At 40.2% G+C, this 23,712-nt stretch overlaps 2 protein-coding genes across 2 annotated transcripts; both read left to right on the plus strand.

Moving 5' to 3' along the window:
* Nucleotides 1–1,096: 1,096 nt before the first annotated feature.
* LOC121654614 (glycine-rich cell wall structural protein 1-like) lies at nt 1,097–8,930 on the plus strand. Its single transcript, XM_042008830.1, has 12 exons — nt 1,097–1,209; nt 3,598–3,771; nt 4,157–4,258; nt 6,769–7,140; nt 7,425–7,493; nt 7,592–7,639; nt 7,747–7,809; nt 7,902–7,949; nt 8,109–8,171; nt 8,292–8,336; nt 8,433–8,720; nt 8,863–8,930. The coding sequence occupies exons 1-12, from the start codon at nt 1,134–1,136 to the stop codon at nt 8,928–8,930; spliced, it is 1,416 nt and encodes a 471-aa protein (XP_041864764.1). The 5' UTR covers nt 1,097–1,133.
* Nucleotides 8,931–8,971: 41 nt separating this feature from the next.
* elnb (elastin b) lies at nt 8,972–23,530 on the plus strand. Its single transcript, XM_042008831.1, has 35 exons — nt 8,972–9,278; nt 9,439–9,471; nt 9,579–10,043; nt 10,145–10,174; nt 10,256–10,534; nt 10,731–10,763; nt 10,964–11,179; nt 11,288–11,320; nt 12,122–12,229; nt 12,311–12,358; nt 12,558–12,608; nt 12,812–12,898; nt 13,034–13,057; nt 13,853–13,873; nt 14,109–14,135; nt 14,224–14,238; nt 14,361–14,384; nt 14,820–14,879; nt 15,574–15,813; nt 15,995–16,171; nt 16,252–16,290; nt 16,367–16,411; nt 16,497–16,778; nt 16,910–16,960; nt 17,046–17,384; nt 17,463–17,495; nt 17,715–18,296; nt 18,396–18,422; nt 18,495–18,893; nt 20,162–20,221; nt 20,429–20,512; nt 20,701–20,748; nt 20,939–20,962; nt 21,244–21,309; nt 21,919–23,530. The coding sequence occupies exons 1-35, from the start codon at nt 8,972–8,974 to the stop codon at nt 21,960–21,962; spliced, it is 4,401 nt and encodes a 1,466-aa protein (XP_041864765.1). The 3' UTR covers nt 21,963–23,530.
* Nucleotides 23,531–23,712: the final 182 nt, after the last annotated feature.

Here is a 23,712-nt window from a genome sequence, read left to right on the forward strand (position 1 = left end):
GTTCTCGCGAATCAGTACAGGACCAGTCAGCCCAAACATGGAGAAAACCCCTCACAATGAGACAAAATAAAAAAAAAAACACTGATTTCTTCCAGGTATCCTCAATTGTGTCTGCATGGCAGCTGAGTCTGCTGGACACAAAGCTATGAGCAAAGAACACAAGGGCTGGTGGAGCAAGCCCTTCTGTTCAGAGGTGACAAAGGCATAAACAATACTTAGTTTATCTAATTTTTAGTTTTCATTATTTCACTATTTTATGTATGTGTCCTTTACAATTTTTTTCCACCCTTCTCCCTTTACTTTGTCTCTCCTTAACTTTGTTGTAGTTCATCAGTGTCTTCTCCCCTCCTCCTTACTCCTGATTTGAATTATTTCAGCTATGTAAGTTCAGTACTCTAGGTACTCTTTAACATCTTTATTTTAACTTTTTTTTTCTTTTTTAGTAATGAGAGTTTACAAACAGATGCTCGTCAGTCTACTTTAACTCCCTTCATCCTTTAAAATAACATATTAAACAGATTCCACACAACAGGCTGCAACCACAGTGTTTACGTTTACATTCGGTGAACATATCTTCAGTGAAATGCCAGTCTCATGATGCTTTTGTATTTATGGTTTGAGTAATGCACATACTCAAAGGGTGCTTTTTATTTAATTACAGTCTCAGATTTTTCTCTAAACTTAAACATGACACTGTTTAAAAATCTGTTACATATTTCTGGATCTTATCTCATTTGTTTGAATTTTGCAAAGAAGAAAAATAGCAGATAAACTCAGTTATTATCACTTGTAGGCTCTCTCTTTATCTACACTCTATACTCTCTCTTTGGCAATAGAGAATTAAAAAATGCAGCTCAGTGGTCATTAGAGGGTTAAAACAGCCCATTTGGTTTAATAAGGTGAGCCTGTGTGTTTGCTCTCCCTCTCTCCTCTTCTTTCCTTGTCTATATTTCTTTGTGCACCTCTTAGCCAATTACACAGTATCCTGTTTTACACCCCTACCCCACCAACCCACCTTTTTTTTAACTCTCTCATTTTTCCCTCCTTCCTCCTAAAGGCCTTGTTGAGCACTGATAGGCTTGCTGTGGATAAAACCTGGAGACTGCTGGAGGAGAGGGACACTTCGAAGCGAGATGGCAAAGGGGACGGTGGCCACATACTTGCATGGAGTGCTTCTCCTCGCTCTGTGGAAACCCTCACTGCAAGGAGGTGGGTCCCTTTCACTGTGTATGTGTGTGTGTGTGTGTGTGTGTGTGTGTGTGTGTGGTGCTCAACTGTGCAGTACCTGTGGATCAGGTGTCACATAAAGATCATGTAGCAGCATTAGTGGATGTTAAGGCAATCTTTTCCTTACAGAGTGTGGTAGATTTTTGTGATCTTGAGAATTTGGTATGGTGCTTTGGCTCAGATCTTGTTTCTGAAAAAGTGAAAAGTTAAAAACAAAGGATAGTCTTGTGGGTTATCTCTGTGGAGAATACTGTAACCTTGGGTAAAGTGTTTTCAACAAGTGGAGAAATTTGAAGTTTTAGTGAAAATTCTAAAATCATACTGTTTTGACTTTCCACACAATATTTTAGAGGATTTTTAGATGTTTGCCTGGATCAACTTACCAAGAATGACTTAGGAAAAACACATTTTCACTGACTTCACAAAGCCCAGGTGTGTTATTCACCTTAGCTCACTCTTTGTGAGTAATGAGATCCGGAAGTCAGTCTTTACTCTGCTGATACATCATGTTAAAATTCATTATAACTGTGTGCTTCTGACCTCATGCCTTAGGATCCTTGATTTATTGACTTTTATGTGAAGAGATTTCCTTCAACAAGACCTCTGGTCTCAAAACGGTAATGTAATCTAAGAGTATAGAGCGTAAGAAGTTTAATAGTTGTTTCATTTCTTGTATTTGCTTTTCCTTAAACATGCAAAATAAGAGTTTGTATGTATATGGGTTATTTAATTTCTCAGTTAGCTTGAATTGGAACAAAATTACAAACTGTAGCTGAAAAACATAGATCCATTATAATCACAATACTTGATTATTTAGCCTTCTGACAAAAATTTTGTTACTTTAACTAATAAAAAAAATGTGATAACAAATTCCTGTGTGGTATGGTCACCTGATAACTGCTGTAAGCCAGTGGGCACAGGTTACACAATAAAGCTGTTCTCTACAGGACTAGTTAGAAGTTTTGGCTTTGCTTTAATTAAATAAGGTACAAAAAAGAGCTGACTGGAAATGATAGAAGAGAAGGGGATCACATGAACCAAAGTCTCCAGCAGCAAAGGTACCTGCAGTTATGTCAACATGTTTTATCTCTAAGTCACCAAGGTGTTTCATTTCAGAGTATTCAGAACGTAAGTGGAGGGGGATCCATTTAGCTTTTTCATCTGAACATAATTAAGAGTCAGCACCGCAATGCTAACAGTTCTGTGATGTTCTCCATATAGAAAGCCAAACTCTTGGATGCTGTAAATCAAGACATTTAACAAATAGAACGTTATATGAGATGGTGGCACATAGGGTAACAAAATGCATTGTAATCTACCAGTAATTAAAAACATATTTCAATCTAAGCTGCAAAGATATGGAGGAAATAATTACCCTATCATTAGGCAACTCCAGAGGCCTAAAGGAGTCATATTTGATATGAGTGTTACAATGAGACAAATATAATCAAATCATTAATAAGATATTAATGATGATGAAGAAAGCATCCTTTCCAAACTGTAAACACATCTCTGGTGACTTTGAGTGTATATTTGTACCTGTCTAGTGTTCGTCCAAAAGCTACTAAAGCTTTTTGATGCACGATGCAGCAGACAGAGCTGAATGACCGAGCAGCTGAGTTATTTACTGTGTGTTGTTCATGTCTGTGGCATCACAGTGAGATCAGTAACTCACATTCTGCAAGAATCCCTACAGACTTCTTCTTTTAGCATCTGGACTGTGGATTCTTAACAAACATTTCCTTTTATAGATGTTCACTCTGCATGTTTCTATTTTTAACAATCATGATTTGTGGAGCGCAACATAGGTGCAGAAAAGTGTGAGAATTATGACCAGAGACACATGCCTTTTAGATGAAGCAGTGTTTGTTATCAGCTGCAGGGAAATTCGGACAACATGCGCCGAGCTGAGAATCGCTACACACAAGCACAGCTTTGCACCCTCAACATGAAGATACACAAATACACACACACTCTTGTTCTCTCTGCAAGTGTAGCATCTGATTCAGTTAGGTTTAATCCTTCTTATTTAGACTAATTAAATAGGTTAGAGCTGGTAGAGAGGAGATCATATATCATTACCTCTGTGTGATGACTCATAAATTCAATAAATTCTGTCATCTGTTAGGAGGCCAAAACAAAGAAAACACATAAAACATCAGATTGTTGTGTGCTAATGCAATTTAGTTTTGTGTTATTAAATCTCTCTTGGGCTTTTAGCAACATAAAGTATTACGATTCTGTATTAATAACATTATTAGATATAGTTCCCTGGAAAGAGCTGCATCATTCAAACAGTTGCTTGAAACAATTAAAAATGTTTTACTTGTGTGCTTTGGGGGGATTTGAACCTGCTTTTGTGTGAATCAGGTGTATACATACCAGCTGCTGGAGGAGCAGGAACCGGAGCTGGATTTGGACCAGGTGGGATTGGAACGGGATTTGGCCCTGGAGGAGCTGGCACAGGTTTTCAGCCTGGTGGAGGAGGCGGACCAGGAGGGACTGGTGGTGGTTTAGGAGGTTTTGGACCAGGAGCTGGAAGAGGTACTGTAATTGTCCTTTGCTTAATTTTACTATAACTTCAGCTTACAGATAGACAGTGAATGTGTGACATGCCATGTTTAATTTCTCAAACGAAGACTCTGACTTATAACACTTCAACAAAATCCAGCATTCCTTTTAGATGCAGTGGTCAGTGGTATAATTCATGAAAAATTATACTTTAACATCATTTACTGGAGGAGTTCCAGGTTACAAGCCAGGCAAAACAGACAGCATGTTTTCCTGTCTCATGGTTAATGAATTCCTCATGTTTTTTTTTAACCAACAGAAACAAATACAGCTGTATTGTTGTGTGTGTTGCTTTGCTCCTGGTCTGTATTTATTTGTAATATGCTGTGTTTTAACTGACTTTTGCTCTATTTCTCAGGAGGCTACGCTGGACAAGTACCTGGGGGTGTTGGACTGGGGGGAGTTGGACCGGGAGGTGTGGGACCAGGGGGAGTTGGACCAGGAGGAGTTGGACCAGGAGGTGTGGGACCAGGGGGAGTTGGACCAGGAGGAATTGGACCTGGGGGTGTTGGACCAGCAGGAGTTGGACCAGGAGGAATTGGACCAGGAGGACTTGGACCGGGAAGTTTGAGACCAGGCATCTTTGGTCCAGGCAGCGGTGGACTGGGAGTTGTACCTGGAGGTGTTGGGGCTGGTAAGAAAAGTATGGCTGGCGGATGTTTACATGATCTTTGTTTTTTTTTTTGATAACACTAACTACAGCAAACTTTTCCATCATATCATATTTTACTAATGGTCATGACTGCTTTTCTCTTACAGGTGGAAAACCTCCAAAAACAGGTAGGACTGTGGTGGTGGCAGAGACTGTATTTTGTGGAAATATTGTGGTCTTCATTTAAGAAAAATAAAGGCTTCTAAAAGGTTCAAATGTCATGAAATGTTTTATTTAATTTTATTGTAAGACATGTCAGAACAGGCCTGCTAACTACTGTCATGGCATGGTGTTCATTCTGCTTGTCTTCAGGCAGTGGCTATGGAACAGGAGGTGTAGGAGGAGGACTGGGATTTGGACCGGGTGGGTTTGGTCCTGGTGTCTATGGAACTGGACCTGGAGCGGGTCCAGGTGGTTTTGGACAAGGAGGCACTGGTCCAGGTGGCCAAGGCACAGGTATGATTTATTTTTTTCACAGGTATAGTTATGCATCCTTTCATTCCTTGTGCTAAATATTGTTATTAAATATTATACCAATAATATTAAATATTATTGGTATAAGATTGGGAATAATTAGTACTCAAATGCATTAAATATTTTATCAAACATCACCTAACCACACACATTAGTACTCACTGTACAGTGGAATGAAGCCTTAAAATTGTGTGGGAATAACTAATTACAGCTCGTACTACAGATTTGCCCTAGTTAGAGTACAGCAAATGCAGAAGTATTTACAGCAAAATAAAAAAAATATTTTTTTATGCCTCAGTCATAGTATTTACCTTGAACACAACCATTATTTGAAGCCCTTTGTTCATCAAAACTGTCACCTATATTTTATTACATCATGCCACGTCAGAATTGGTGAAAATTCTCTGTAGCGTCTTTTTTATGTATATCTTTATGTATATCTATAATCTGCTCATTTCCAGTAAATGCTGTTCCTCTATCAAGTCTATGCAACAGGATAAACAACACACATGCACCATTTCTTTTCATCATTAGTCACCCACCCTCACATACACACACATTTGTGTACATATGGTGATAAAGGTTAACACGTTAGGCATGGAAGTCTCTTGATAAAGGACGGAAGTCATTGTGTCAAAAAAGATTAATTTACTTTAGAATTTCAGGCCTCACTGTTTTTCACCCCACTCTCACAAAACATGTGAGTTGCCTGTGCAGGATGACAACTGTTTATGATAATATCCCAGCAACTCTCAGAGGTTAAGTCCCAGCTTTGTGGGACCTTTTGAAATCCACCCATTGTGCTGGTGGATAGAAAATGGGTCAGTGTAATCACAGAAAGTAGACTCATGTTAAATTTTCCAGCTCACAAGAAGATCTGACCACATCAGCCACACTTTAATCTGGACTAATTCTGCATGTAACATTGCAAACATCCTTGTTTACTTGAAGAAATAATGTGAGATATGTTGGACTAGAATTTCAAAAATCAGTTGAGCCACATAAAATCAACACTGTCCAATTAAACACAATAAGTTAGAGCTGCTGTCAGTACAATCTTTTATTTCAGAAAAAAACAGCAACAACAAAAGAAAGAAAGATAACTGATGTACAGTGGTACAGCATAATGGTGAAATGGTAAATAGATTTACTGATCCAATTAATGCATGTTTTAGCTTGCTGTATTCACATAAGCAAGTAAAAGAAGCACTAAGCACTGATTCTCTTCACAAGTATATGGAGGCCTTGGGGCAGGAGGTTTGGGTGGTGGAACCACTGGAACAGGAGGACTTGGGACTGGTGGAGGTCAGGGAGCTGGAACGAGCTACACACCGGGAGGTCTGTGGTTTCATATGTCAAATTCTTTAATAGGTCTTGTGTAACTTCTACCTCCTGGGTTGCTGCTGGATCTCAGTTACCCACATTAATTCATGCTCTATGCAACATGCTTGGCACACCATTTTCCCAATGAGCCAGTCAAACAGAAATGGCTTCTTAGACAGTTAGGAATGCACCTGTAATATGACATTTTAGGAGTTTGTTCATCTTTCTTAATATAGGTGGCTATGGAGGATATGGAGATGGTTATGGACCCAAGCCCCCTAAAACAGGTAGCTAATTAATTAGTTTCTGCATTCTTTTTTTTAATTATTGAAATAAGGCTAGCTTTTGCATTTTTCTTACCTCAGGTGGTGCTGGAACATCACTTGGTGGAACAGGTTATGGACCGGGTGGTGCAGGGGTTGGGCCTAGTGGAACTGGAACTGGGCCTGGTGGTGCAGGATTTGGACCTGGTGGAACAGGGATTGGGCCTGGTGGTGCAGGAGTTGGGCATGGGGGAACAGGATTTGGACCTGGTGGGGCAGGATTTGGGCCAGGTGGAACCGGGATTGGGCCTGGTGGTGCAGGAATTGGGCCTGGAGGAACTGGGATTGGGCCTGGTGGTGCAGGAATTGGGCCTGGTGGAACAGGATTTGGACCTGGTGGGGCAGGATTTGGGCCTGGAGGAACCGGGATTGGGCCTGGTGGTGCAGGAATGGGGCCTGGGGGAACAGGATTTGGACCTGGTGGGGCAGGATTTGGGCCTGGAGGAACTGGGATTGGACCTGGTGGTGCAGGGGTTGGACCTAGTGGAACGGGATTCGGACCTGGTGGTGCAGGAATTGGACCTGGTGGTACAGGAGTTGGGCCAGGGGGAGCTCCTTTGCCAGGTGGAGGTAGAGATCATGATTTTTATTAAACTAAATTAAATATCATATTTGAATGTACATAGTTTTTATTATATGATGCTTTAAAAACCAAGAGCATTAAATGAGCATATAATTGCAGTGACAGTACATAAAGAATATATGTTTTGTATTTCTAAATTGTGCATTCTGAAGCGTTGTCAAAAGTATTTTTTGCCTTGTTCTGAACAACAAATCTAAGATTTGCCATGTGAATAAAACATGTAGTTTTGTTTTTGAGGCTGTAAACAAAATGTATTTTTTACTTCCAATAGTGCCACAGACTGGTACAGGGGGAGGACCTGGAGGGAAGAGTAGTTCTAAAGCATCAAAACAAGTTCCAGGTAAACTCTGTTGGCTCCCTAATCATTTCTTTGTAAAATAAAATTATTATTAGTTTTTGATAGATTTTTTTTTCTCTTTTTTTTTTTTTTGATTGCAGGTATTGGGATGCCGGGGCTCTATCAAGGTGGATTTGTACCAGGCCAAGGTGTGTTGCTACATATGAATGATATAGCAATAATTTATTTAACAACATGATACATCAGAAAAAATGCTATGCACTCACAAAGAAAATCTTCCATTTCCTTTGGTTAGGTTTTGGAGGGCGTGGTGTTCTACCTGGAGTGGCAACAGGATCTGGAGTTGAGCCTCAAACTGGTATCTATGTGCTCTATGTTAACACATTGTAGATCATAATATTTTGAGATACCACACCTGCCTAAAACCAAGTGTTGACTTATTTTTTGTAGGAGCTGGGGTACTTGGTCAAGGTGGGACAGGACCAGGAGGAGCAGGCAGTACGTGGCAAAAAGTCTAAACTGTACAATATTACAGACAGATCTGTTATTTATAACTTTATCTTTATTAACAGATTAGTCAAGAATAATGATTTTCACATGCTGAAATTCAGTATTTCACAGGGTGATAACAGGTCTGAGTTGCATTTCTCATCTTAGATGGTCGTGGACAACAGTTACCTGGGGTTTTTCGTGGTTACCCTCTTATATCACCAAAGTCAGGTACACAGGAAGTCATGTGGTAGCAACTCTGCTGATGTGTGATGCAATATTGAATGATGATGATTAACATAAAGGAAGCAGTCTTGCAAAATATACAAATATTCAATATTTCCAATACAGGTGCAGGAAAATCAAAGAAGCCAGGCAAAGCTGCAGCTAAATATGGTAGGGCATATTACTTAAAGTGTCTACCTCAATTTTAAGGTACAGCAAGCATTATATGGTGTTTTTTTAGTTAGTTTGTTTGTGTTTTCCCTCAAGGAGGGGCTGGACTTGGTCAAGGCGGCATTTTAGGGGGTGGAACTGGAAGACTTCCTGGAGGGGGAGTCACACCCGGAGGCGGAGTTGGAACAGGAACTGGACCTGGATTTGGAGGCGGAGTTGGAACAGGAACTGGACCTGGATTTGGAGGAGGAGTTGGAACAGGAACCGGACCTGGATTTGGAGGAGGAGTTGGAACAGGAACTGGACCTGGATTTGGAGGCGGAGTTGGAACAGGAGCAGGACCCCAAGTCCGACCTGGAGAAGGGAGCATTATACCTGGTTTAGGTAAATCTTTAATGAGATCAAGCTCAATAGCATTTAAGAAAATTTCCCTTTGTATAATCTACAAAATCTGGAATATTTAATATATTTTTCACTTTAAAATTTGTGTTGTAGTAAATGCTCCTCACCTTATTTTGTGACACAGGTTATGGCCCCGGCTCAGCCAAAGCACGCAAATATGGTGAGATATGTTTGGCCATAATGTCAAAATAGCTGTTTTGTATGTAGCTTGTGTGTTCAATGAAGCAGTCAAAATGACAAAAATCTTTCCAGGTGGTGCAGGTACTGGCACGGCCTGGGGTCCTGGGGGCGGAAGACTCGGAGAAGGAGGACTTGGCCTCGGTACAGGTGTAGGACCTGGCTCAGGGGTTGGTTTTGGACATGGTGGTGTAGGCACTGGTACAGCTGGGGTTCCTGGAGGTGGAAGACTTGGAGAAGGCGGACTTGGCCCCGGTACAGGTGTGGGACCTGGCTCAGGAGTTGGTTTTGGACAAGGTGGTGCAGGCACTGGGCCAGGTGGTCTTGGTTATGGTCCAGGTGGCATCGGAACTGGACCTGGCGGTAATTAAAAACCAGCAGTTGTGGTTCAGATTAATGTCATTAAGAAATATTCAACACCATTTTTAAAATAGCACTCACAGTAACAGCATGGGTGTGTGCAGTGATTCACCTTCACCGCATTAGCAAAGAAATGTGTAAAATTTCTGTATGTGTATTTCAGGTTATGATGCCAGTGCCAAAGCTCGTAAATACGGTGAGAACAATCAGACAATTAGAAAAGTCATTTGTATTACTGTTACATAATTACAGTTGTGAAAGAATATCAAAGAACATGAATAATAGTGGTCCTGCTCTTTTTAGGAATGTTAAGTGGGGCACAAGGAGGGCCAGGACTGGGGACTGGAACAGGTCAGCAAAGTGGTGCTGGCACTGGCTATGGACCAGGTGGAGTTGGACCAGGTGGTGTTGGCACTGGCTATGGACCAGGAGGAGTTGGACCAGGTGGTGCTGGCACTGGTTATGGACCAGGTGGAGTTGGACCAGGTGGTGCTGGCACTGGTTATGGACCAGGAGGAGTTGGACCAGGTGGTGCTGGCACTGGTTATGGACCAGGTGGAGTTGGACCAGGTAGTGCTGGCACTGGTTATGGACCAGGTGGAGTTGGACCAGGTAGCGCTGGCACTGGTTATGGACCAGGAGGTGTTGGACCAGGTGGTGCTGGCACTGGTTATGGACCAGGAGGCTTTGGACCAGGTGGTGTTGGCACTGGTTATGGACCAGGAGGTGTTGGACCAGGTGGAGTTGGTATTGGCTTTGGACCTGGAGGTAACACAAAGGACAAATATAAATTTAAATAAGGAGCCATGCGAAGTCAAACCGATCCTTTGGTTAATATTGTGCTTTTAAAAATGTTGATGTGTTTGCAGGTTATGCAGGTGCCAAAGCACGAAAATATGGTAAGAGAGCTTTTTTAAAACAATGTGGACAGTAAATTTTTAATTAGTATTAGTATCAAATTGTAATTTTGTTCTCTGCAGGTATTTCTGGAGGTGCAGGAAGTACTATTGGTGCTGGTGCTGGAACTGGAACTGGGCCTGGTTCTGGGCTTGGAGTGGGTGGGGGAATACCAGGCCAAGGTGTTGGACTGGGAACTGGTGGTGGACCTGGAGCAGGCGTTGGAACAGCAGGGACACCCGGTTCTGGAGGAGTTGTAACAGGAGGTGGACCAGGTGGCTTTGGACCAGGTGGTTTTGGACCAGGTGGTTTTGGACCAGGTGGTTTTGGACCAAGTGGCTTTGGACCGGGCAGTGCTGGAGGTACAGAGAGAGAAACAATATTCCTCTGAAACGGTACAAAACAAATTGAAACAGACTGTAGAGATTCAAAATAGCAAGTACTGATAATTAGCATGCACTAATATTAAACACTCAGTATTTTATTTGCTGCATTCCTCCCTTTGGTGGCTACTTTTCCATGCACGAAATTTTTAATTCTCTAGTGTTTCATTCACAGGATATCCTGGGGGAGCCAAGGCTCTGAAATATGGTGCGACTTCTTCATTATTTCAAACTAAAACATAATACTATGAATAAAATGTATGGCAAAGTGGGTATTGCCTCTAAAATCAGCCATGGGTGATGATGTTGACTTGCGAAGCCAATCTCTGTTTGTGTTATTAAAGTCTGTGAATGAATAAATTAATCTATTATCAGAAATTAAATGCTTGCACATTTACTCCTTCTTAGGTCTTCCTGGTGGAGGTGGAGCGCCTGGATCTGGCCTGGGTGGAAGATTTGGAGGCCCAGCAGCAGGTGGTTTTGGTCCAGGGAGTGGAGGAGTACTAGGGACTGGTAGAGGATATGGACCTGGTGGATATGGGCCTGGAGCTGGATCAGTGGCTGGGACTGGTTATGGACCAGGGGGAGGTTACGGTACGGGACCAGGGGCTGGATATGGAACAGGTTCAGGATGCAATCTTAATTTCATTATTCCAAACCTGATCAAAGATAAATGCCTTCTTCTTAGAATCCCTAAGATTTTTTGGTGTTGTTGTTTCCTTATATTAACAGGTTATGGAGCAGGATCCAAACCTCCTAAATATGGTATGAAAATATTTTTGTCTATTAGAAAAATGGATGTTTGATTGAAATTACAGTATAAACGGAATGTTCATTTAATTAGCACTGGAGGTAACGTTGGTTTTTAAGGGTTTTCTCATGGTCATGTGAAAAGTCTAAATCTGATTTTAAAATACATTTAACTATTGGCGTTTTTAAAGTGTAGCAACAAGATTTTTTTTTTGTTTTTAAAATGTTAGACTGAAACATGATAGCCTTTCTCTTAGGAAAATTTAGATTTGTAAAAAGCATCCTAATCAATAACTTATAAAGTGTGGCAAGTGGAAAACTATGGGCTCAATATTAAGTCATAAAGATTTTGCAGTTGTAAATTAATGTTTGCACATAATTTCAGAGTTTGAATCTATAAATCAAACTTGTCAACCCTGTAAAAACAATCTGCCTGAAAAATTCAAGTTTGCAAATGTGCAGAAAAGAATTTGATTGGTTGTAAAAAACATTTGTATTTGTGGGGGAAAAAAGCTCTTTTGGAAAACCCTGTTCACAGATGCAAAGCACAAAACTGCATGCAAGACTCTGAAGGTGCGGTTGTGAATTGTGTCCAAATCTTTACACTTCTGATTGGATGGTGACAAATCAAGCTGTCCAATCAGAGAGCAGACAGCTTCCCATCCTTCCACACCACCGCAGGCTGTTAAAAATTGTTCTCAAATATTTATTTACAACTGCAAAATCTTTTTGACTTAATATCGAGCACATGGAAAACAGCTGTTTAAAAAAACACCTTTTTTAAAATAGTAAATTAATTCCCTCTATAAATTGTAGGCCAACCTGGTGGAGTAGTACCTGGAGCAGGAGCCGGGACCGGCTCTGGTGTTTCAGTAAATGGCACTAGCACAGGCGGCAGAGCAGGGACAACAGCTGGACCCAGTGGTGCGCCTCTGCTTTGTTTATTAGGAATATTTATTATAGTTAGTGTAATTTATATGCAATAACTTATTTCTGCTAATTCAGGTGGAGGACTTGGAGCTGTAGGTGGCACACCAACACCACCATCAGAAGGTATATGTACACTGTTACAGTACAGACACAAACAAGTCATACACAAATATTTTTGTTGTACATTGATTTTAACACATGCTGTTTATTTATAACCTGATACTACTGAATGCCAATTTTTTTAAACAGTTTTTTTATTTGAAATTTTCCATCTTCACAGTCACAGTTGTGTTTTGTTATTAATAACTGGTTCTCACTCCAGGTGACAGTAGTGCTGGCACTGTGATAGAGGGGTCAGGAATTCCTGGAGAAGGTCTGTAAAATTGGATTTTTGATACCTTTTTTTTTTTTTATCTTGAGAGTATCCACAGACTTTCGTACATTAATATTTGGCTACAAATATTTGAAATTTTCAGGTAATGTGTTGTAATAATCAGATAGTTAAAGAAGATGGCACTTAGACTACCTGTAATAATAAAGAAACCAAACATAAATTAAACCTAAATATTAAAACAGGGGGCACTGGTGTAGCTGGCAGACCAGTGGGGGGTGATGGAGATAGCCTGAATGGAACAGGAATCCCCATCATTGGAGCAACACCAGGTATTTTCATTATTCACTACTTATTTAAATACTAAAATGCATGTGCAGCATTAGCTGATTAAAAATAGTATTGGTGTTTCTAGCTGTCATCTTTGTGTTTTCTTCTATCTTTTATGTTTTTCTTCATAAAAAAAGGACTCAATGGGACTAGATTTCCAGGTGAGACATCTTGTGTGGAAGCACTAATTGTTCTTTCTGTCTCCTGTTGTTATCTGTTCATGTCAGCTGGACATAATGCAAATTTCATATTAATTGATTGCAATTCACATGGGCAGTGTTTCTTTAGATTAACAATAAATAGAGACATTTCTACATATATATATAGTGCCATATAGTGCCACCATGTGGTATTTATAATGCACTTCTTGTCCCAGAATCTGCCTTCAGCTGGACAGTTTTTCATCAATCATCTCAGATGACTGATTAAAATTTAGTTTCACAATTTCTATAAAATATCCCTTTGTTTTTACTTTAATATAGTTACAGATGTGAATATTGAGCATGCACAATAAATGTTCATCTATTGTTTTATCTATGCCTCATATTTTGGAAAAGTCTCCTAAAAACATTTAGATCTCAAAATCCAGTAACCGATGGATTTCTATTAAATTGATCCAACATTCACCTCTGTACCACACTTAAATTGAAAAAGGATTTCTGATGTGCAGTTACAGACCATAAAAGTTTAAAAATATTTAGTCGGCACACCAATTTTGTGACTTTAAATTGTGAACTAAAAAGTTAAAAAGAATATAAGTTATTTCCTGTGGAGACAAAATATTTACAAATCTTAATGGAATGTTAAAACATCCAAATATAAGCTTTGATCTTATTATAAGGAAATATGAAATATGTTTCCATTAAAATTTAATGTAATGTCTACACAATAATAAAATTTACTTATCTGTGTATTTAAAAAACCACGACCAACACTTTTGTTCTCTTTTCCCACAGGTTCCACAGGACTTACCCCTGGTAAGTTAGCATTTAATATGAAAAACATTTAGATGCTACTTATGAGAACTTAAAGGAGCTTATTCTATATTTTAAAACAGTATAGGCTTAATTTAAAGAAAGCATTTACTTACTAGCATCAGACAGGTTTTTATATTTAAGAAGGCATCTCCACTTTAATGCTTTCATTGTATTTTTCTGTCTCAAAACAAATTATGTTAGCTTTAAAAAGTAATATGGATTTCTGTCATTACAGTTGGTGGTGGGGCTGTACAACCCAGTGGTATGTGAACCTTCATACATCAGTAAAGTGAAGTTAATAGTGTAGTCAGGATTTCTCTTCACATTATTTCTGTTCTTGTTTCAAACAGCTGGGGTAGGAGTTGGTAAGTCAACTTACAGGCTATTAATCACACTTTAAAAAATACATGTCAGCTGTTGCTGCAGTGTAGTGTCTGTTGGGCTGATACTCTGGTATCTCGGTTTTCTCTCGCTGCCTAAAATGCAGGTGGAACAAGACTTCCCCCTGGAGGTGAGATTTATCACTAACAGTGCAAAATAATTCATTTAGCCCTGTTTCCACCAACAGGTCTGGATTGGTAATAAACAGTTTGGTTTGGTAAACCCTGATTTCTGTAGCATTTTTACAGCCAACCGTACCTTTACCCGGTAGGTGGTGTATTGGACGAATAGCGATGGATGTCAGCTACTTAACAGCCTGCCCTTTTAAGTTGGATTGGTAAGATTGGGACCCCAACAGAAGGGTCCCAAAAATGTGGGACAGTTCGAGTTGGACATTCTGACACCCTCCCCAGTTTTTGCCTATGAAAGCTCAAAAAAATGCATACTGACCCACACCGTACTGAACCAGACCTGTTGGTGGAAAAAGAGCTTTAAAATGCCTCTTCAGTTTCAACATCCTCTCAATATCAGATCTGAAATCATTCATTTATGATTTTTTTTTCAGGTTCTGGTAGTGATTCCTCAAGTGGAGCACTGCCTGGAGCTAAACCTATCAAACCCCCAGGTGAATAAAAGAGAATGTAACATATCTTTTAAATTAGACAGAGCTTTATTAATCCTTTATTGGGGAAATTTGAGACAGCTGTATATAGTATACACAATATACACAGAACCAAAACAGAAAACACACTATATCTATATCTATATAATATCTATATTTCATCAATATTTATGGTGCATACTATATATCTATCTATATGTATATATATATATATATATATATAAACCAAAGAGAATAATTATAATGCCATTATTAGGCAATTATGAACACTATATTGCACAATGATGAGCTCTGTTGTGGGTGGGTGGATGTTCAGCTCTGCTGGGAGCAGGACTGATTATGGAGTCTGACAGCAGAGGGGAGGAACAACCTGTGGTTTATCTTTATGTCTTTTACATCATCCTCCTGTCGCCCACCACTTCCACAGGCTGGAGACTGCAGCCCATAACAGAGTCGGCCTCCTTCACCAGTTTGTTCTGCTTATTTTTCTCTGCCACCATGATGACGTTGCTCCCATGTGTGAAGTTTAACTTTAACATGGTTAAGTTTAAAGATAACCAACATGAATTTATTTTAACACAATTCTACACTGGGACTTTAAGATGATGAAAGACAAATGAATATAACTCACTAGACTCCATCTGTGTGATGGGATTCAGATGTAAACTTTTGGCTGTTCTTGTTTTCTGCCTGAAAGGTGTTCCTAGAGGTGACACACCAGGTGAAGGCGATGGAGAAGGAGGTCCTGATGGAGAGAGAGGTGGTACGGTTGGAGGACCTGGAGGAGTTGGAGGGAGTCCCACCAGCACAGGGCCAGCTGGAGGTGTTTCAGGTGGTGTAGCTGGAGTGGGAAGAGGAGACAGCTCCGCTACTGGAGCTGGAGTTGGAACAGAAGGTGGATCTGCTGGTGTAGGAGGAACACCAAAGCCTCCCAAAGGTGGTAGTTTTGCTGTATGAATATACATTCAGCTTTAGATGCATAAACTGTGTTTACAACAATGTATTTAACTTCCACTCAAACCACAAAACATGTGGCATAACTGACATAAAATAAACAAAAAGGCAATGGATTGAAATGTTTTACCCACTGAGAAAGTAATGTTTTCTTTTTAATGTAGCATATGGACCCGATGGGACTCTAGGTGCAGGTCGTGGACCTGGTGGAGCTGGAGAGGTTGTAGGAGGAGGTGGAACTGGGCCTGGATCAGTTGGAGGAGGTCCTGGAGGAGCACAATTGGTACCTGGTGCTGGTGGCCCTGGTGGAGTGGAAACAAGGGGCCCAAAACCTGGAAAAAGTGAGCTGCAATCAGGATTTTGGACCCATCCCTTACCTACAATTCAAAGTCTAATAATAGAAAAACATTTTTTATTACAGGCTATGGAGCAGGTGGAGATGGAATTTTACCCGGTGGAGGTATGCAACCTAACATAAGATACATCAGACAAATGGCTTAAAATACCATACAGAATATTTCTTGTTTCCAACTCAGGGATACGCTATCCCACAGGAGCTGGAGCAGGAAAAGCAGGAAAAGGTTTACTAAACTTTTTACAGTTTTTTGATGTTTTAGCAAATACAGGGATTCTGTGATACACTGTGTGTTTTTATCTTTCCATCAGTTTACGGCACAGGAGGCCAGGGAGGAGTTGGGCCTGGTGGTTTTGGGGTTGGTCCTGGTGGCTATGGTACTGGTCCAGGAGGTTACGGGACTGGTCCAGGGGGCTTTGGTGCTGGGCCAGGTGGATATGGAACTGGAACTGGACCTGGAGGCAGAGGTATTGGCGTTGGTCCTGGAGGTGCTGGGACTCTTGGTGTTGGAACTGGTCCAGGAGGTGTAGCAGCAGGCCAAGGCAGAGTTGGTGGTGGGCTGGGAGGATATGGAGGTGGTGTGGCACCTGATGGTAAATTACTTTATATTAAAATGTACTATCCAGTTTTAGCAAATAAATAAATGAAGATGTTTTGACATAAAAAGAGCCCATTTTAAAACAGCATGTAACTGGGTACTTTTTCATTTGTTTTTGTTAACCAGGTTCTAGATATGGTACAGGTCCTGGAACTGAAACTGGCAAACCACCAAAACGTACGATGACATCAAACAGATTCAAATCAAACACAGTCACAAACAGTCATGGAAATCACCAAAACTGAACTGTATTTGTTTTTAGGCTACGGAGCAGGAACTGGTGGTGTTGGGGTTGGACCTGGAGGCTATGGAACTGGACCAGGTGGAGCTGGTTATGGTCCAGGAAGTTTCGGTCCAGGTGGCTTTGTGCCTGGTGGTCCTGGTGCTGGTAGTTATGGACCTGGTGGCACTGGCCCAGGTGGGTTTGTACCTGGCACCACAGGCACAGGACTGGGTGGCACTGGAACTGGACCAAGCGGATTTGGACCAGGTGGTGTTGGCACAGGACCAGGCAGCTATGGACCTGGTGGAACAGGGACAGTTCCTGGTGTTTATACTGCTGGAGGTCAGGGACTAGGGACAAGAAAACCACCAAAATCAGGTACTATACTAATTCTTTTAACACTAAGAACATTGAAAAAATTCAGAGAAATATTCAAGTTTTCATTGCTGCTTACAGGCTACGGATCATCACTGGGTGGCTATGGACACGGTAAGTAACCCCTTTCTATTTAAACATAGTATGCTTATGTAGGTAACATGCAATATTGTTTTCTACAATATACAATTATAGATCCATTATTGTAGATAAGAAGCAATAACATGTATAGTACACATGTAATCACTACACACAATACAAAACCACTCCACAGCTGAAGGTCTGTAGTTGAATCTAGTTCATTTTGCTAAAGGTCTGTTGTTTTTTTTTCAGGGGCAGGACTTGGACCTGGTGGGCCTGGTACTTTTGGTCCAGGTGGTGTTGGTACAGGAACAGGAGGCTTCGGACCAGGTGGTGTTGGAGCAGGAACAGGAGGCTTCGGACCAGGTGGTGTTGGAGCAGGAACAGGAGGCTTCGGACCAGGTGGTGTTGGAGCAGGAACAGGAGGCTTCGGACCAGGTGGTGTTGGAGCAGGAACAGGAGGCTTCGGACCAGGCGGTGTTGGAGCAGGAACAGGAGGCTTCGGACCAGGCGGTGTTGGTGCAGGAACAGGAGGCTTCGGACCAGGCGGTGTTGGTGCAGGAACAGGAGGCTTCGGACCAGGCGGTGTTGGTACAGGAACAGGAGGCTTCGGACCAGGTGGTGTTGGAGCAGGAACAGGAGGCTTCGGACCAGGCGGTGTTGGAGCAGGAACGGGAGGCTTCGGACCAGGCGGTGTTGGGACAGGACCTGGCAGTTTTGGACCAGGTGGTGTTGGTACAGGAACAGGAGGCATCGGACCAGGCGGTGCTGGGACAGGAACTGGATTTGGACCAGGTGGTCAGGGATTAGGAAAAAGAAAACCTTATAAATCTGGTATGTAGGAATCACACTAGTTGTTATTTAATATTCTTTCTGCTTAATAAAGATGCATGTTTGAAGAAAAGAAAGATAATTTCTGTGTTATTTTTTCAGGTTATGGAGCAGCCGGTTTTGGGGCAGGTGAGGTTTTGTATTTTTAACTTTGATGTGGAATGTAGCTGTTATTATATCTTTTAGCCTTTTTTTTCCCAGCAGGAGGCTTAGCAGGAGGAACTGGTCCTGCTGGAACTGGAGCTAGACCTGGTGGCTATGGTCCTGGAGGATTTGGCCCAGGTGGAGCTGGACCAGGCCTTTCTGGGACTGGTGGTGTCGGACCTGGTGGCTTTGGTCCAGGAGGTGCTGGACCAGGTGGATTTGGTCCAGGAGGTGCTGGACCTGGTGGATTTGGTCCAGGAGGTGCTGTTCCAGGTGGATTTGGTCCAGGAGGTGCTGGACCAGGTGGATTTGGTCCAGGAGGTGCTGGACCAGGTGGATTTGGTCCAGGAGGTGCTGGGCCTGGTGGGTATGGACCTGGTGGCCAAACACTCGGAACAAGAAAGCCTCAGAAATCCGGTTATGGTTCATCTTTGGGTGGAACTGGTTATGTACCAGGTAAATTTCTCTAATGTAAATACAGAAAATGCTACGTCAAAGGATTTTAATATCTTGCTGCCTTTGTTGTGTACCACTTTCAACATGGTACTGTTTTCACAATGACCACCCAATTACTGAGGGATTTTGCAGAGAGATCTGGACAAAAAAACAAAACTGAAGCTGTTGCCACTTAGGAATTCCTTCTGTCAGTTTTCTGAGAATCTGATCCTAACAATGTCTGCAGTTACACATGCTCTGAAATGAGAGAGTGTCAGTGAAAGATTCATTCCCACAATTAGATTTACTCATATCTAAGCACAATGTATAAGCAGGACATGATAAGCTTGCAGGAATGGTTAATCAGGTATCATATAAGACGTTTCAGAGCTTTTGCTTGGATGTTGGCTGCATTTTGTTTTGTGCAAGTTATTTTTGTTTTTTTAATTTCCTATTTGTCAAAGACACCACTTTCAGATTCTTAGACCAGTGTTAGGTAGCTTAAACAAATACAAACACACATCGGTCTGAAAATGGTCAGGTACAAGGAGTGCACTGAAAAAAAGTGGAAAAAGCAGCCAATGTCTAAATAAAAACTTGGGAACACTGGGGAAAGCCTGAAACTATTGCTCAAGACCAAGAAATAAGGAGTGACTGATGACATTTGCACAATGCTGCATATCACAGAAACTACAGTTTCAGAATGGAACATATCAACAAAAATATTTAGAAAAGAGCTGAAAGCAACATACAATGCAAAAGAAAAGAATATCCGTCTGCAAATCTGTCTGCAAATACTTTGGATAATTTCCTGCTCTAATCATGGGCTCAATCAGCATTTATCCCTCATAATTTGGAACAGGAAGATGGTGAAGTAATCTAAACTCTGCACAAAGTTCAGTCAGCTGATTTAGATATTTGTGTTCACACATACAGTTTCTCTGAAGTATATATATATAAAAAACATGGCTGCAGTGCATGTGTGAAAATAGCTGAAGCAGAAAACAAATGCTGTCTGAATTGCTGACTGGATGCAAACTACATTGTTTTACTGCTATACTACGATTTCTATGCTGCAACCAGACCATATCCAATTCAATTCTACATTTTATTACAGCTATTTGTTGTGATTAAGTCCATAAAACAAGACAGTAAGGTGGGCAAATAATGCATTAATATATTGATAGGGCTCTGTTTATACCCGGAGTCTGGCTTGATACAAGAATTAAAAGCTTAGACTTTTTGATAAGAATTTAAGTGCTCATACATATCTCCTAAAAATTCACCAGGTGGTGGAGGGGGGGGTCTTCCTGGTTCAGGAACAGGAGGTGCTATTGGAGGTGGCCCAGGTGAGTTTCTCCTTTTAAAAAGAAAATAATAATAAAAAAAATAAATAAGTAAATGCACAGATGCAGAAGGACAATTCATGATAGAACAGTTTTTTATTATTACAAATCTGCTATCACTCCATTAGTCCGATGTCTTACTTTAAGTAAAGTAGAGAACAAACAGTGTACGCTTTAAGCTACATTTCACTTTAGCACTTACTTGTTCAGGTGATGTAGCCGGAGGAACAAGAGGAGCAGGAGGTCCAGGTGGACCAGGCCAAACTATAGGAGGAGGAGTGGGTGTCCCGTCAGGTCAGCTTAAATAACAAACGCAAATAAAAAACAAACAAAAATTATTCTTCAGATTATTATAATATGCATTTTTATATCCAGTCATTTGAAAATAAATACACCCACTTTCAGCACAGGTAAAGTCTTGCTTACCTTCTAGTTCAGACACAAAAGGTGTGCAGTAGGTTGTAATGTGTTAATTGTTCCAGCAGGGGGTGCTGGCCCTGGATACGGTGGAACTGGAGGAGGCTATCCAGGTAGGACGTGTAGGGCATGCATATTTAGAGGCACATTAAGATAGAGAAAATGTTTTCATTATGACAGTTGCTGTTTGTGTCATATTTTCATTCATCCATGAGATAACAAAACTGTAAAAATTCTGAATGAAACTGTTATAAGGATTATTAGTCTTATATTATGACTCATCTTTCCTCTTGTTTTTTATAGGATATGCAGGAACTGGACAAAAATGTAAGATAGCTCACTATTTTAACTGAAAATAAAGAAATCCTCACAAATGCAAGTGTATTAACACAAAAACTGTCAAGTAATGATGTGCAGCAGATGAATGCAAGCATTAGTTTAGTCTTTACAAGTCTGAGAACTTCAGAAGAGACATTTTGACATTGGATCTCTGTATGTCTCATAGTTAATCTTTCACACAATTAAATCAAACCAAATAATAAAATTTAGTCACATATGTTTTAATAGTTTCTGGTGTTAGATCTTTCTTCATCTTTTCCATCTTCCAGCAAAGGCACAGAAGGCAGCCAAATATGCAAATTTGCAGGCCTTACTTGGAGCTGGAGGCTACAGAGGTAAAATTCATAAACACTGTATTATTTAACAGTGAGTCATCTCTAAGCCTTGCGCTTTTGTGCATTTCATTATCTTTAGATAAAAGATTAGATTAAACAAAACTTTATTGATCTCTTTAGGCACACAGATATTACACTGATATTAGACTTTACACAGCAAAGACACCAGTGATACTCTCATGACAACGGTTATCATTAGCATTCCCCTCAGTTTTATCTCTACTCTCTTAAGAATAAATAAATAATGAACATCTCCTGTAATAAATATGGCCCTTTTCTCAGAATTAAAAGGAACAAAAAATGTTTTTGTTAAAGTGACTTGTTAAATACTAACCACATAGTTACAAAGCAACGAATACAGGAACTTTGTGGGTAGTTGTTAGTAGGAAGACAAAAATTGAAGTGTTGTGTAAAAAGGTGAAACACTTGGCAATTTATCCAAGTGACATGTGAGCAAGTGCTTTTATATAATATCATATGAATATCAGCTTATTTGGTATGTGCTATTTTAAGACAAAAGTCACCTCAAGGTGCTTTTAAAGATGCAGTCCAATCCAATTATAGCCCAGTTCAATTCAAGTGATGAATAATCTTTATTCTGGTTTTTAGGTGGCGGCTGTCAGGGTAAATACTGTGGCCGAAGGAGGAAGTGAGAGCCCAACAGACAGGAAGTGACCTCATTGAAGCAACAGTGGTGCTATACTATGATCAGATTATAAATATCTTGCCTGCCATAGAAGCTGAAGCCTACAGAAGCCGCAGGCTCTTTTTGAACATGAGAACTGGTTCTCAGCCTGTTCAGATACTGTTTTTTTTTTGAAGGCCTGAAATACAGAGCAGTCATACAGAGTTGTGTGTGATTAAGCTATTTAAATTTGGTCTAATTAGGCATTCACTAGTTCGTAAGAAAAAGCACAAGTTAGAGTAGATTTGAACTCCAAGAAATAGGAATAAGAAAGTTTGGGGAGTACCAAATTTAAGGCCATGAAATTTTTAAGCTATAGTTTGAAGTTGTTGACATTTATTCTAAAAACAGATTATTTCCCCTTAAGAAACACTTTATAACAGCAGATCCTGCCTGTCAGGCTGAGAACCACTGACATAAACAGTCATTATTTCTTTTTTAATCAACAAGGAAGAGCTGCTCTATAATAACTTTGTGTGTATTGTTGCTGCATTGAATCTGATTTATGTTACTATGCGAGAATATCCATGAATCCTCTGGGTAACGAATGATTCCAAGGACTTCCTTAGGGTGGCTCCTTCAGACCTGTCTGCATGCTGACACAATATTTAAACTTATTTTTTTTATCCAGTAACACTGAATTTACATTTGGTTTGCAAAGTTACATGTTTTCCTAAGCAGTCAATTCACTGTTTTCAGCTTTTATATCACAATACAAACACTTAGAAATCTTTCAAGCTTTGTGTAGACAAAAATAGATAGCTTTTATTTCTGGGAACAATGAACAAAAGCAACTCTAGGTTTAGTTTTTCTTTGGGTGTGGTGTTTTGACTGGTCGTTATCTCATCCTGGAGAAGTAGACTGTTCACGTCAGCTGTATTCAGACCTCAGTGTCATCAGCTGTTTGACACTTATGAGATACTTCTAATCACATTTAAAACACAGTTTTTTTTTTATAGCTAAATAACACAAAGAGGTTTAATGTAGTTTTGCAAACATGCATAAATTAGTAACTGTTGCTCTAAAAGAATGATAGGCTTTGACATTTGCTGTTGATAAAAGCATTTAAACTAAATGTGAGGTAATATGGCAAGAATACATGAAGGTGCATTCAAGTGACATCTGAGGAGTAGTGTTTACTGTGTTTTTCTTCTTTCGATGTACCTTTGTACACACTGTTGGAAAAATTGCTCACGTTTACTAGTTTTTTTTAAATTATGCTGAAAAATGTATTTAGTCTCATTTTACAAATTTCAGTACCTTAGTATACTATTTGAGTTAGTCATTCTGTGTGTGTGTTTTGACTTTTTTAGCAACATAAATAGAAGTGCTTTGTTTTCTACATTGTCCTTGAATGTATGTTGAACCACAATGTAATCTGTGACTCCATGAGGATAAAAAAGAAGTGTAACTATATCTCATCTTGTGTTTGAGCTTATTTTTGTGTCTCTGTTGTGTAGCTCAACCAGCTGTGTTGTTTATGTGGCCTATGAAGAAAATTATGCACTTTTGTACATTTTCTTTTAAATAAAAAGATTAACAACAACATTTTGGTTTCAGTTTATTGTTTTATAGCTGCCAGAATATTTTACTGGACAATAATGGACATAAATTTGAAACAAGAAGGGTTTGGGGCCAAAGACAGAAGAGGAAGCCTAAGAGCCAGATGTTTCTATCAACATGTATCTGTGGTGTTTTCCTTTCTTTTTAACCCACAA

This window comes from Melanotaenia boesemani, chromosome 15, assembly GCF_017639745.1.
Source record: "Melanotaenia boesemani isolate fMelBoe1 chromosome 15, fMelBoe1.pri, whole genome shotgun sequence".
NCBI lineage: Eukaryota > Metazoa > Chordata > Actinopteri > Atheriniformes > Melanotaeniidae > Melanotaenia > Melanotaenia boesemani.

What these genes read in the sequence shown, in the direction of transcription:
- elnb (XM_042008831.1), top strand. Translation starts at nt 8,972, where the DNA reads ATGACAAAAATCTTTCCAGGTGGTGCAGGTACTGGCACGGCCTGGGGT. An exon ending in ACTGGGTGGCTATGGACACG is followed by an intron (nt 17,496 to 17,714) that starts GTAAGTAACCCC and finishes TTTTTTTTTCAG; the next exon opens with GGGCAGGACTTGGACCTGGT. An exon ending in TGGAGCTGGAGGCTACAGAG is followed by an intron (nt 21,310 to 21,918) that starts GTAAAATTCATA and finishes TCTGGTTTTTAG; the next exon opens with GTGGCGGCTGTCAGGGTAAA.
- LOC121654614 (XM_042008830.1), top strand. Translation starts at nt 1,134, where the DNA reads ATGGCAAAGGGGACGGTGGCCACATACTTGCATGGAGTGCTTCTCCTC. An exon ending in GAAACCCTCACTGCAAGGAG is followed by an intron (nt 1,210 to 3,597) that starts GTGGGTCCCTTT and finishes TGTGTGAATCAG; the next exon opens with GTGTATACATACCAGCTGCT. An exon ending in TCTTATATCACCAAAGTCAG is followed by an intron (nt 8,172 to 8,291) that starts GTACACAGGAAG and finishes TTTCCAATACAG; the next exon opens with GTGCAGGAAAATCAAAGAAG.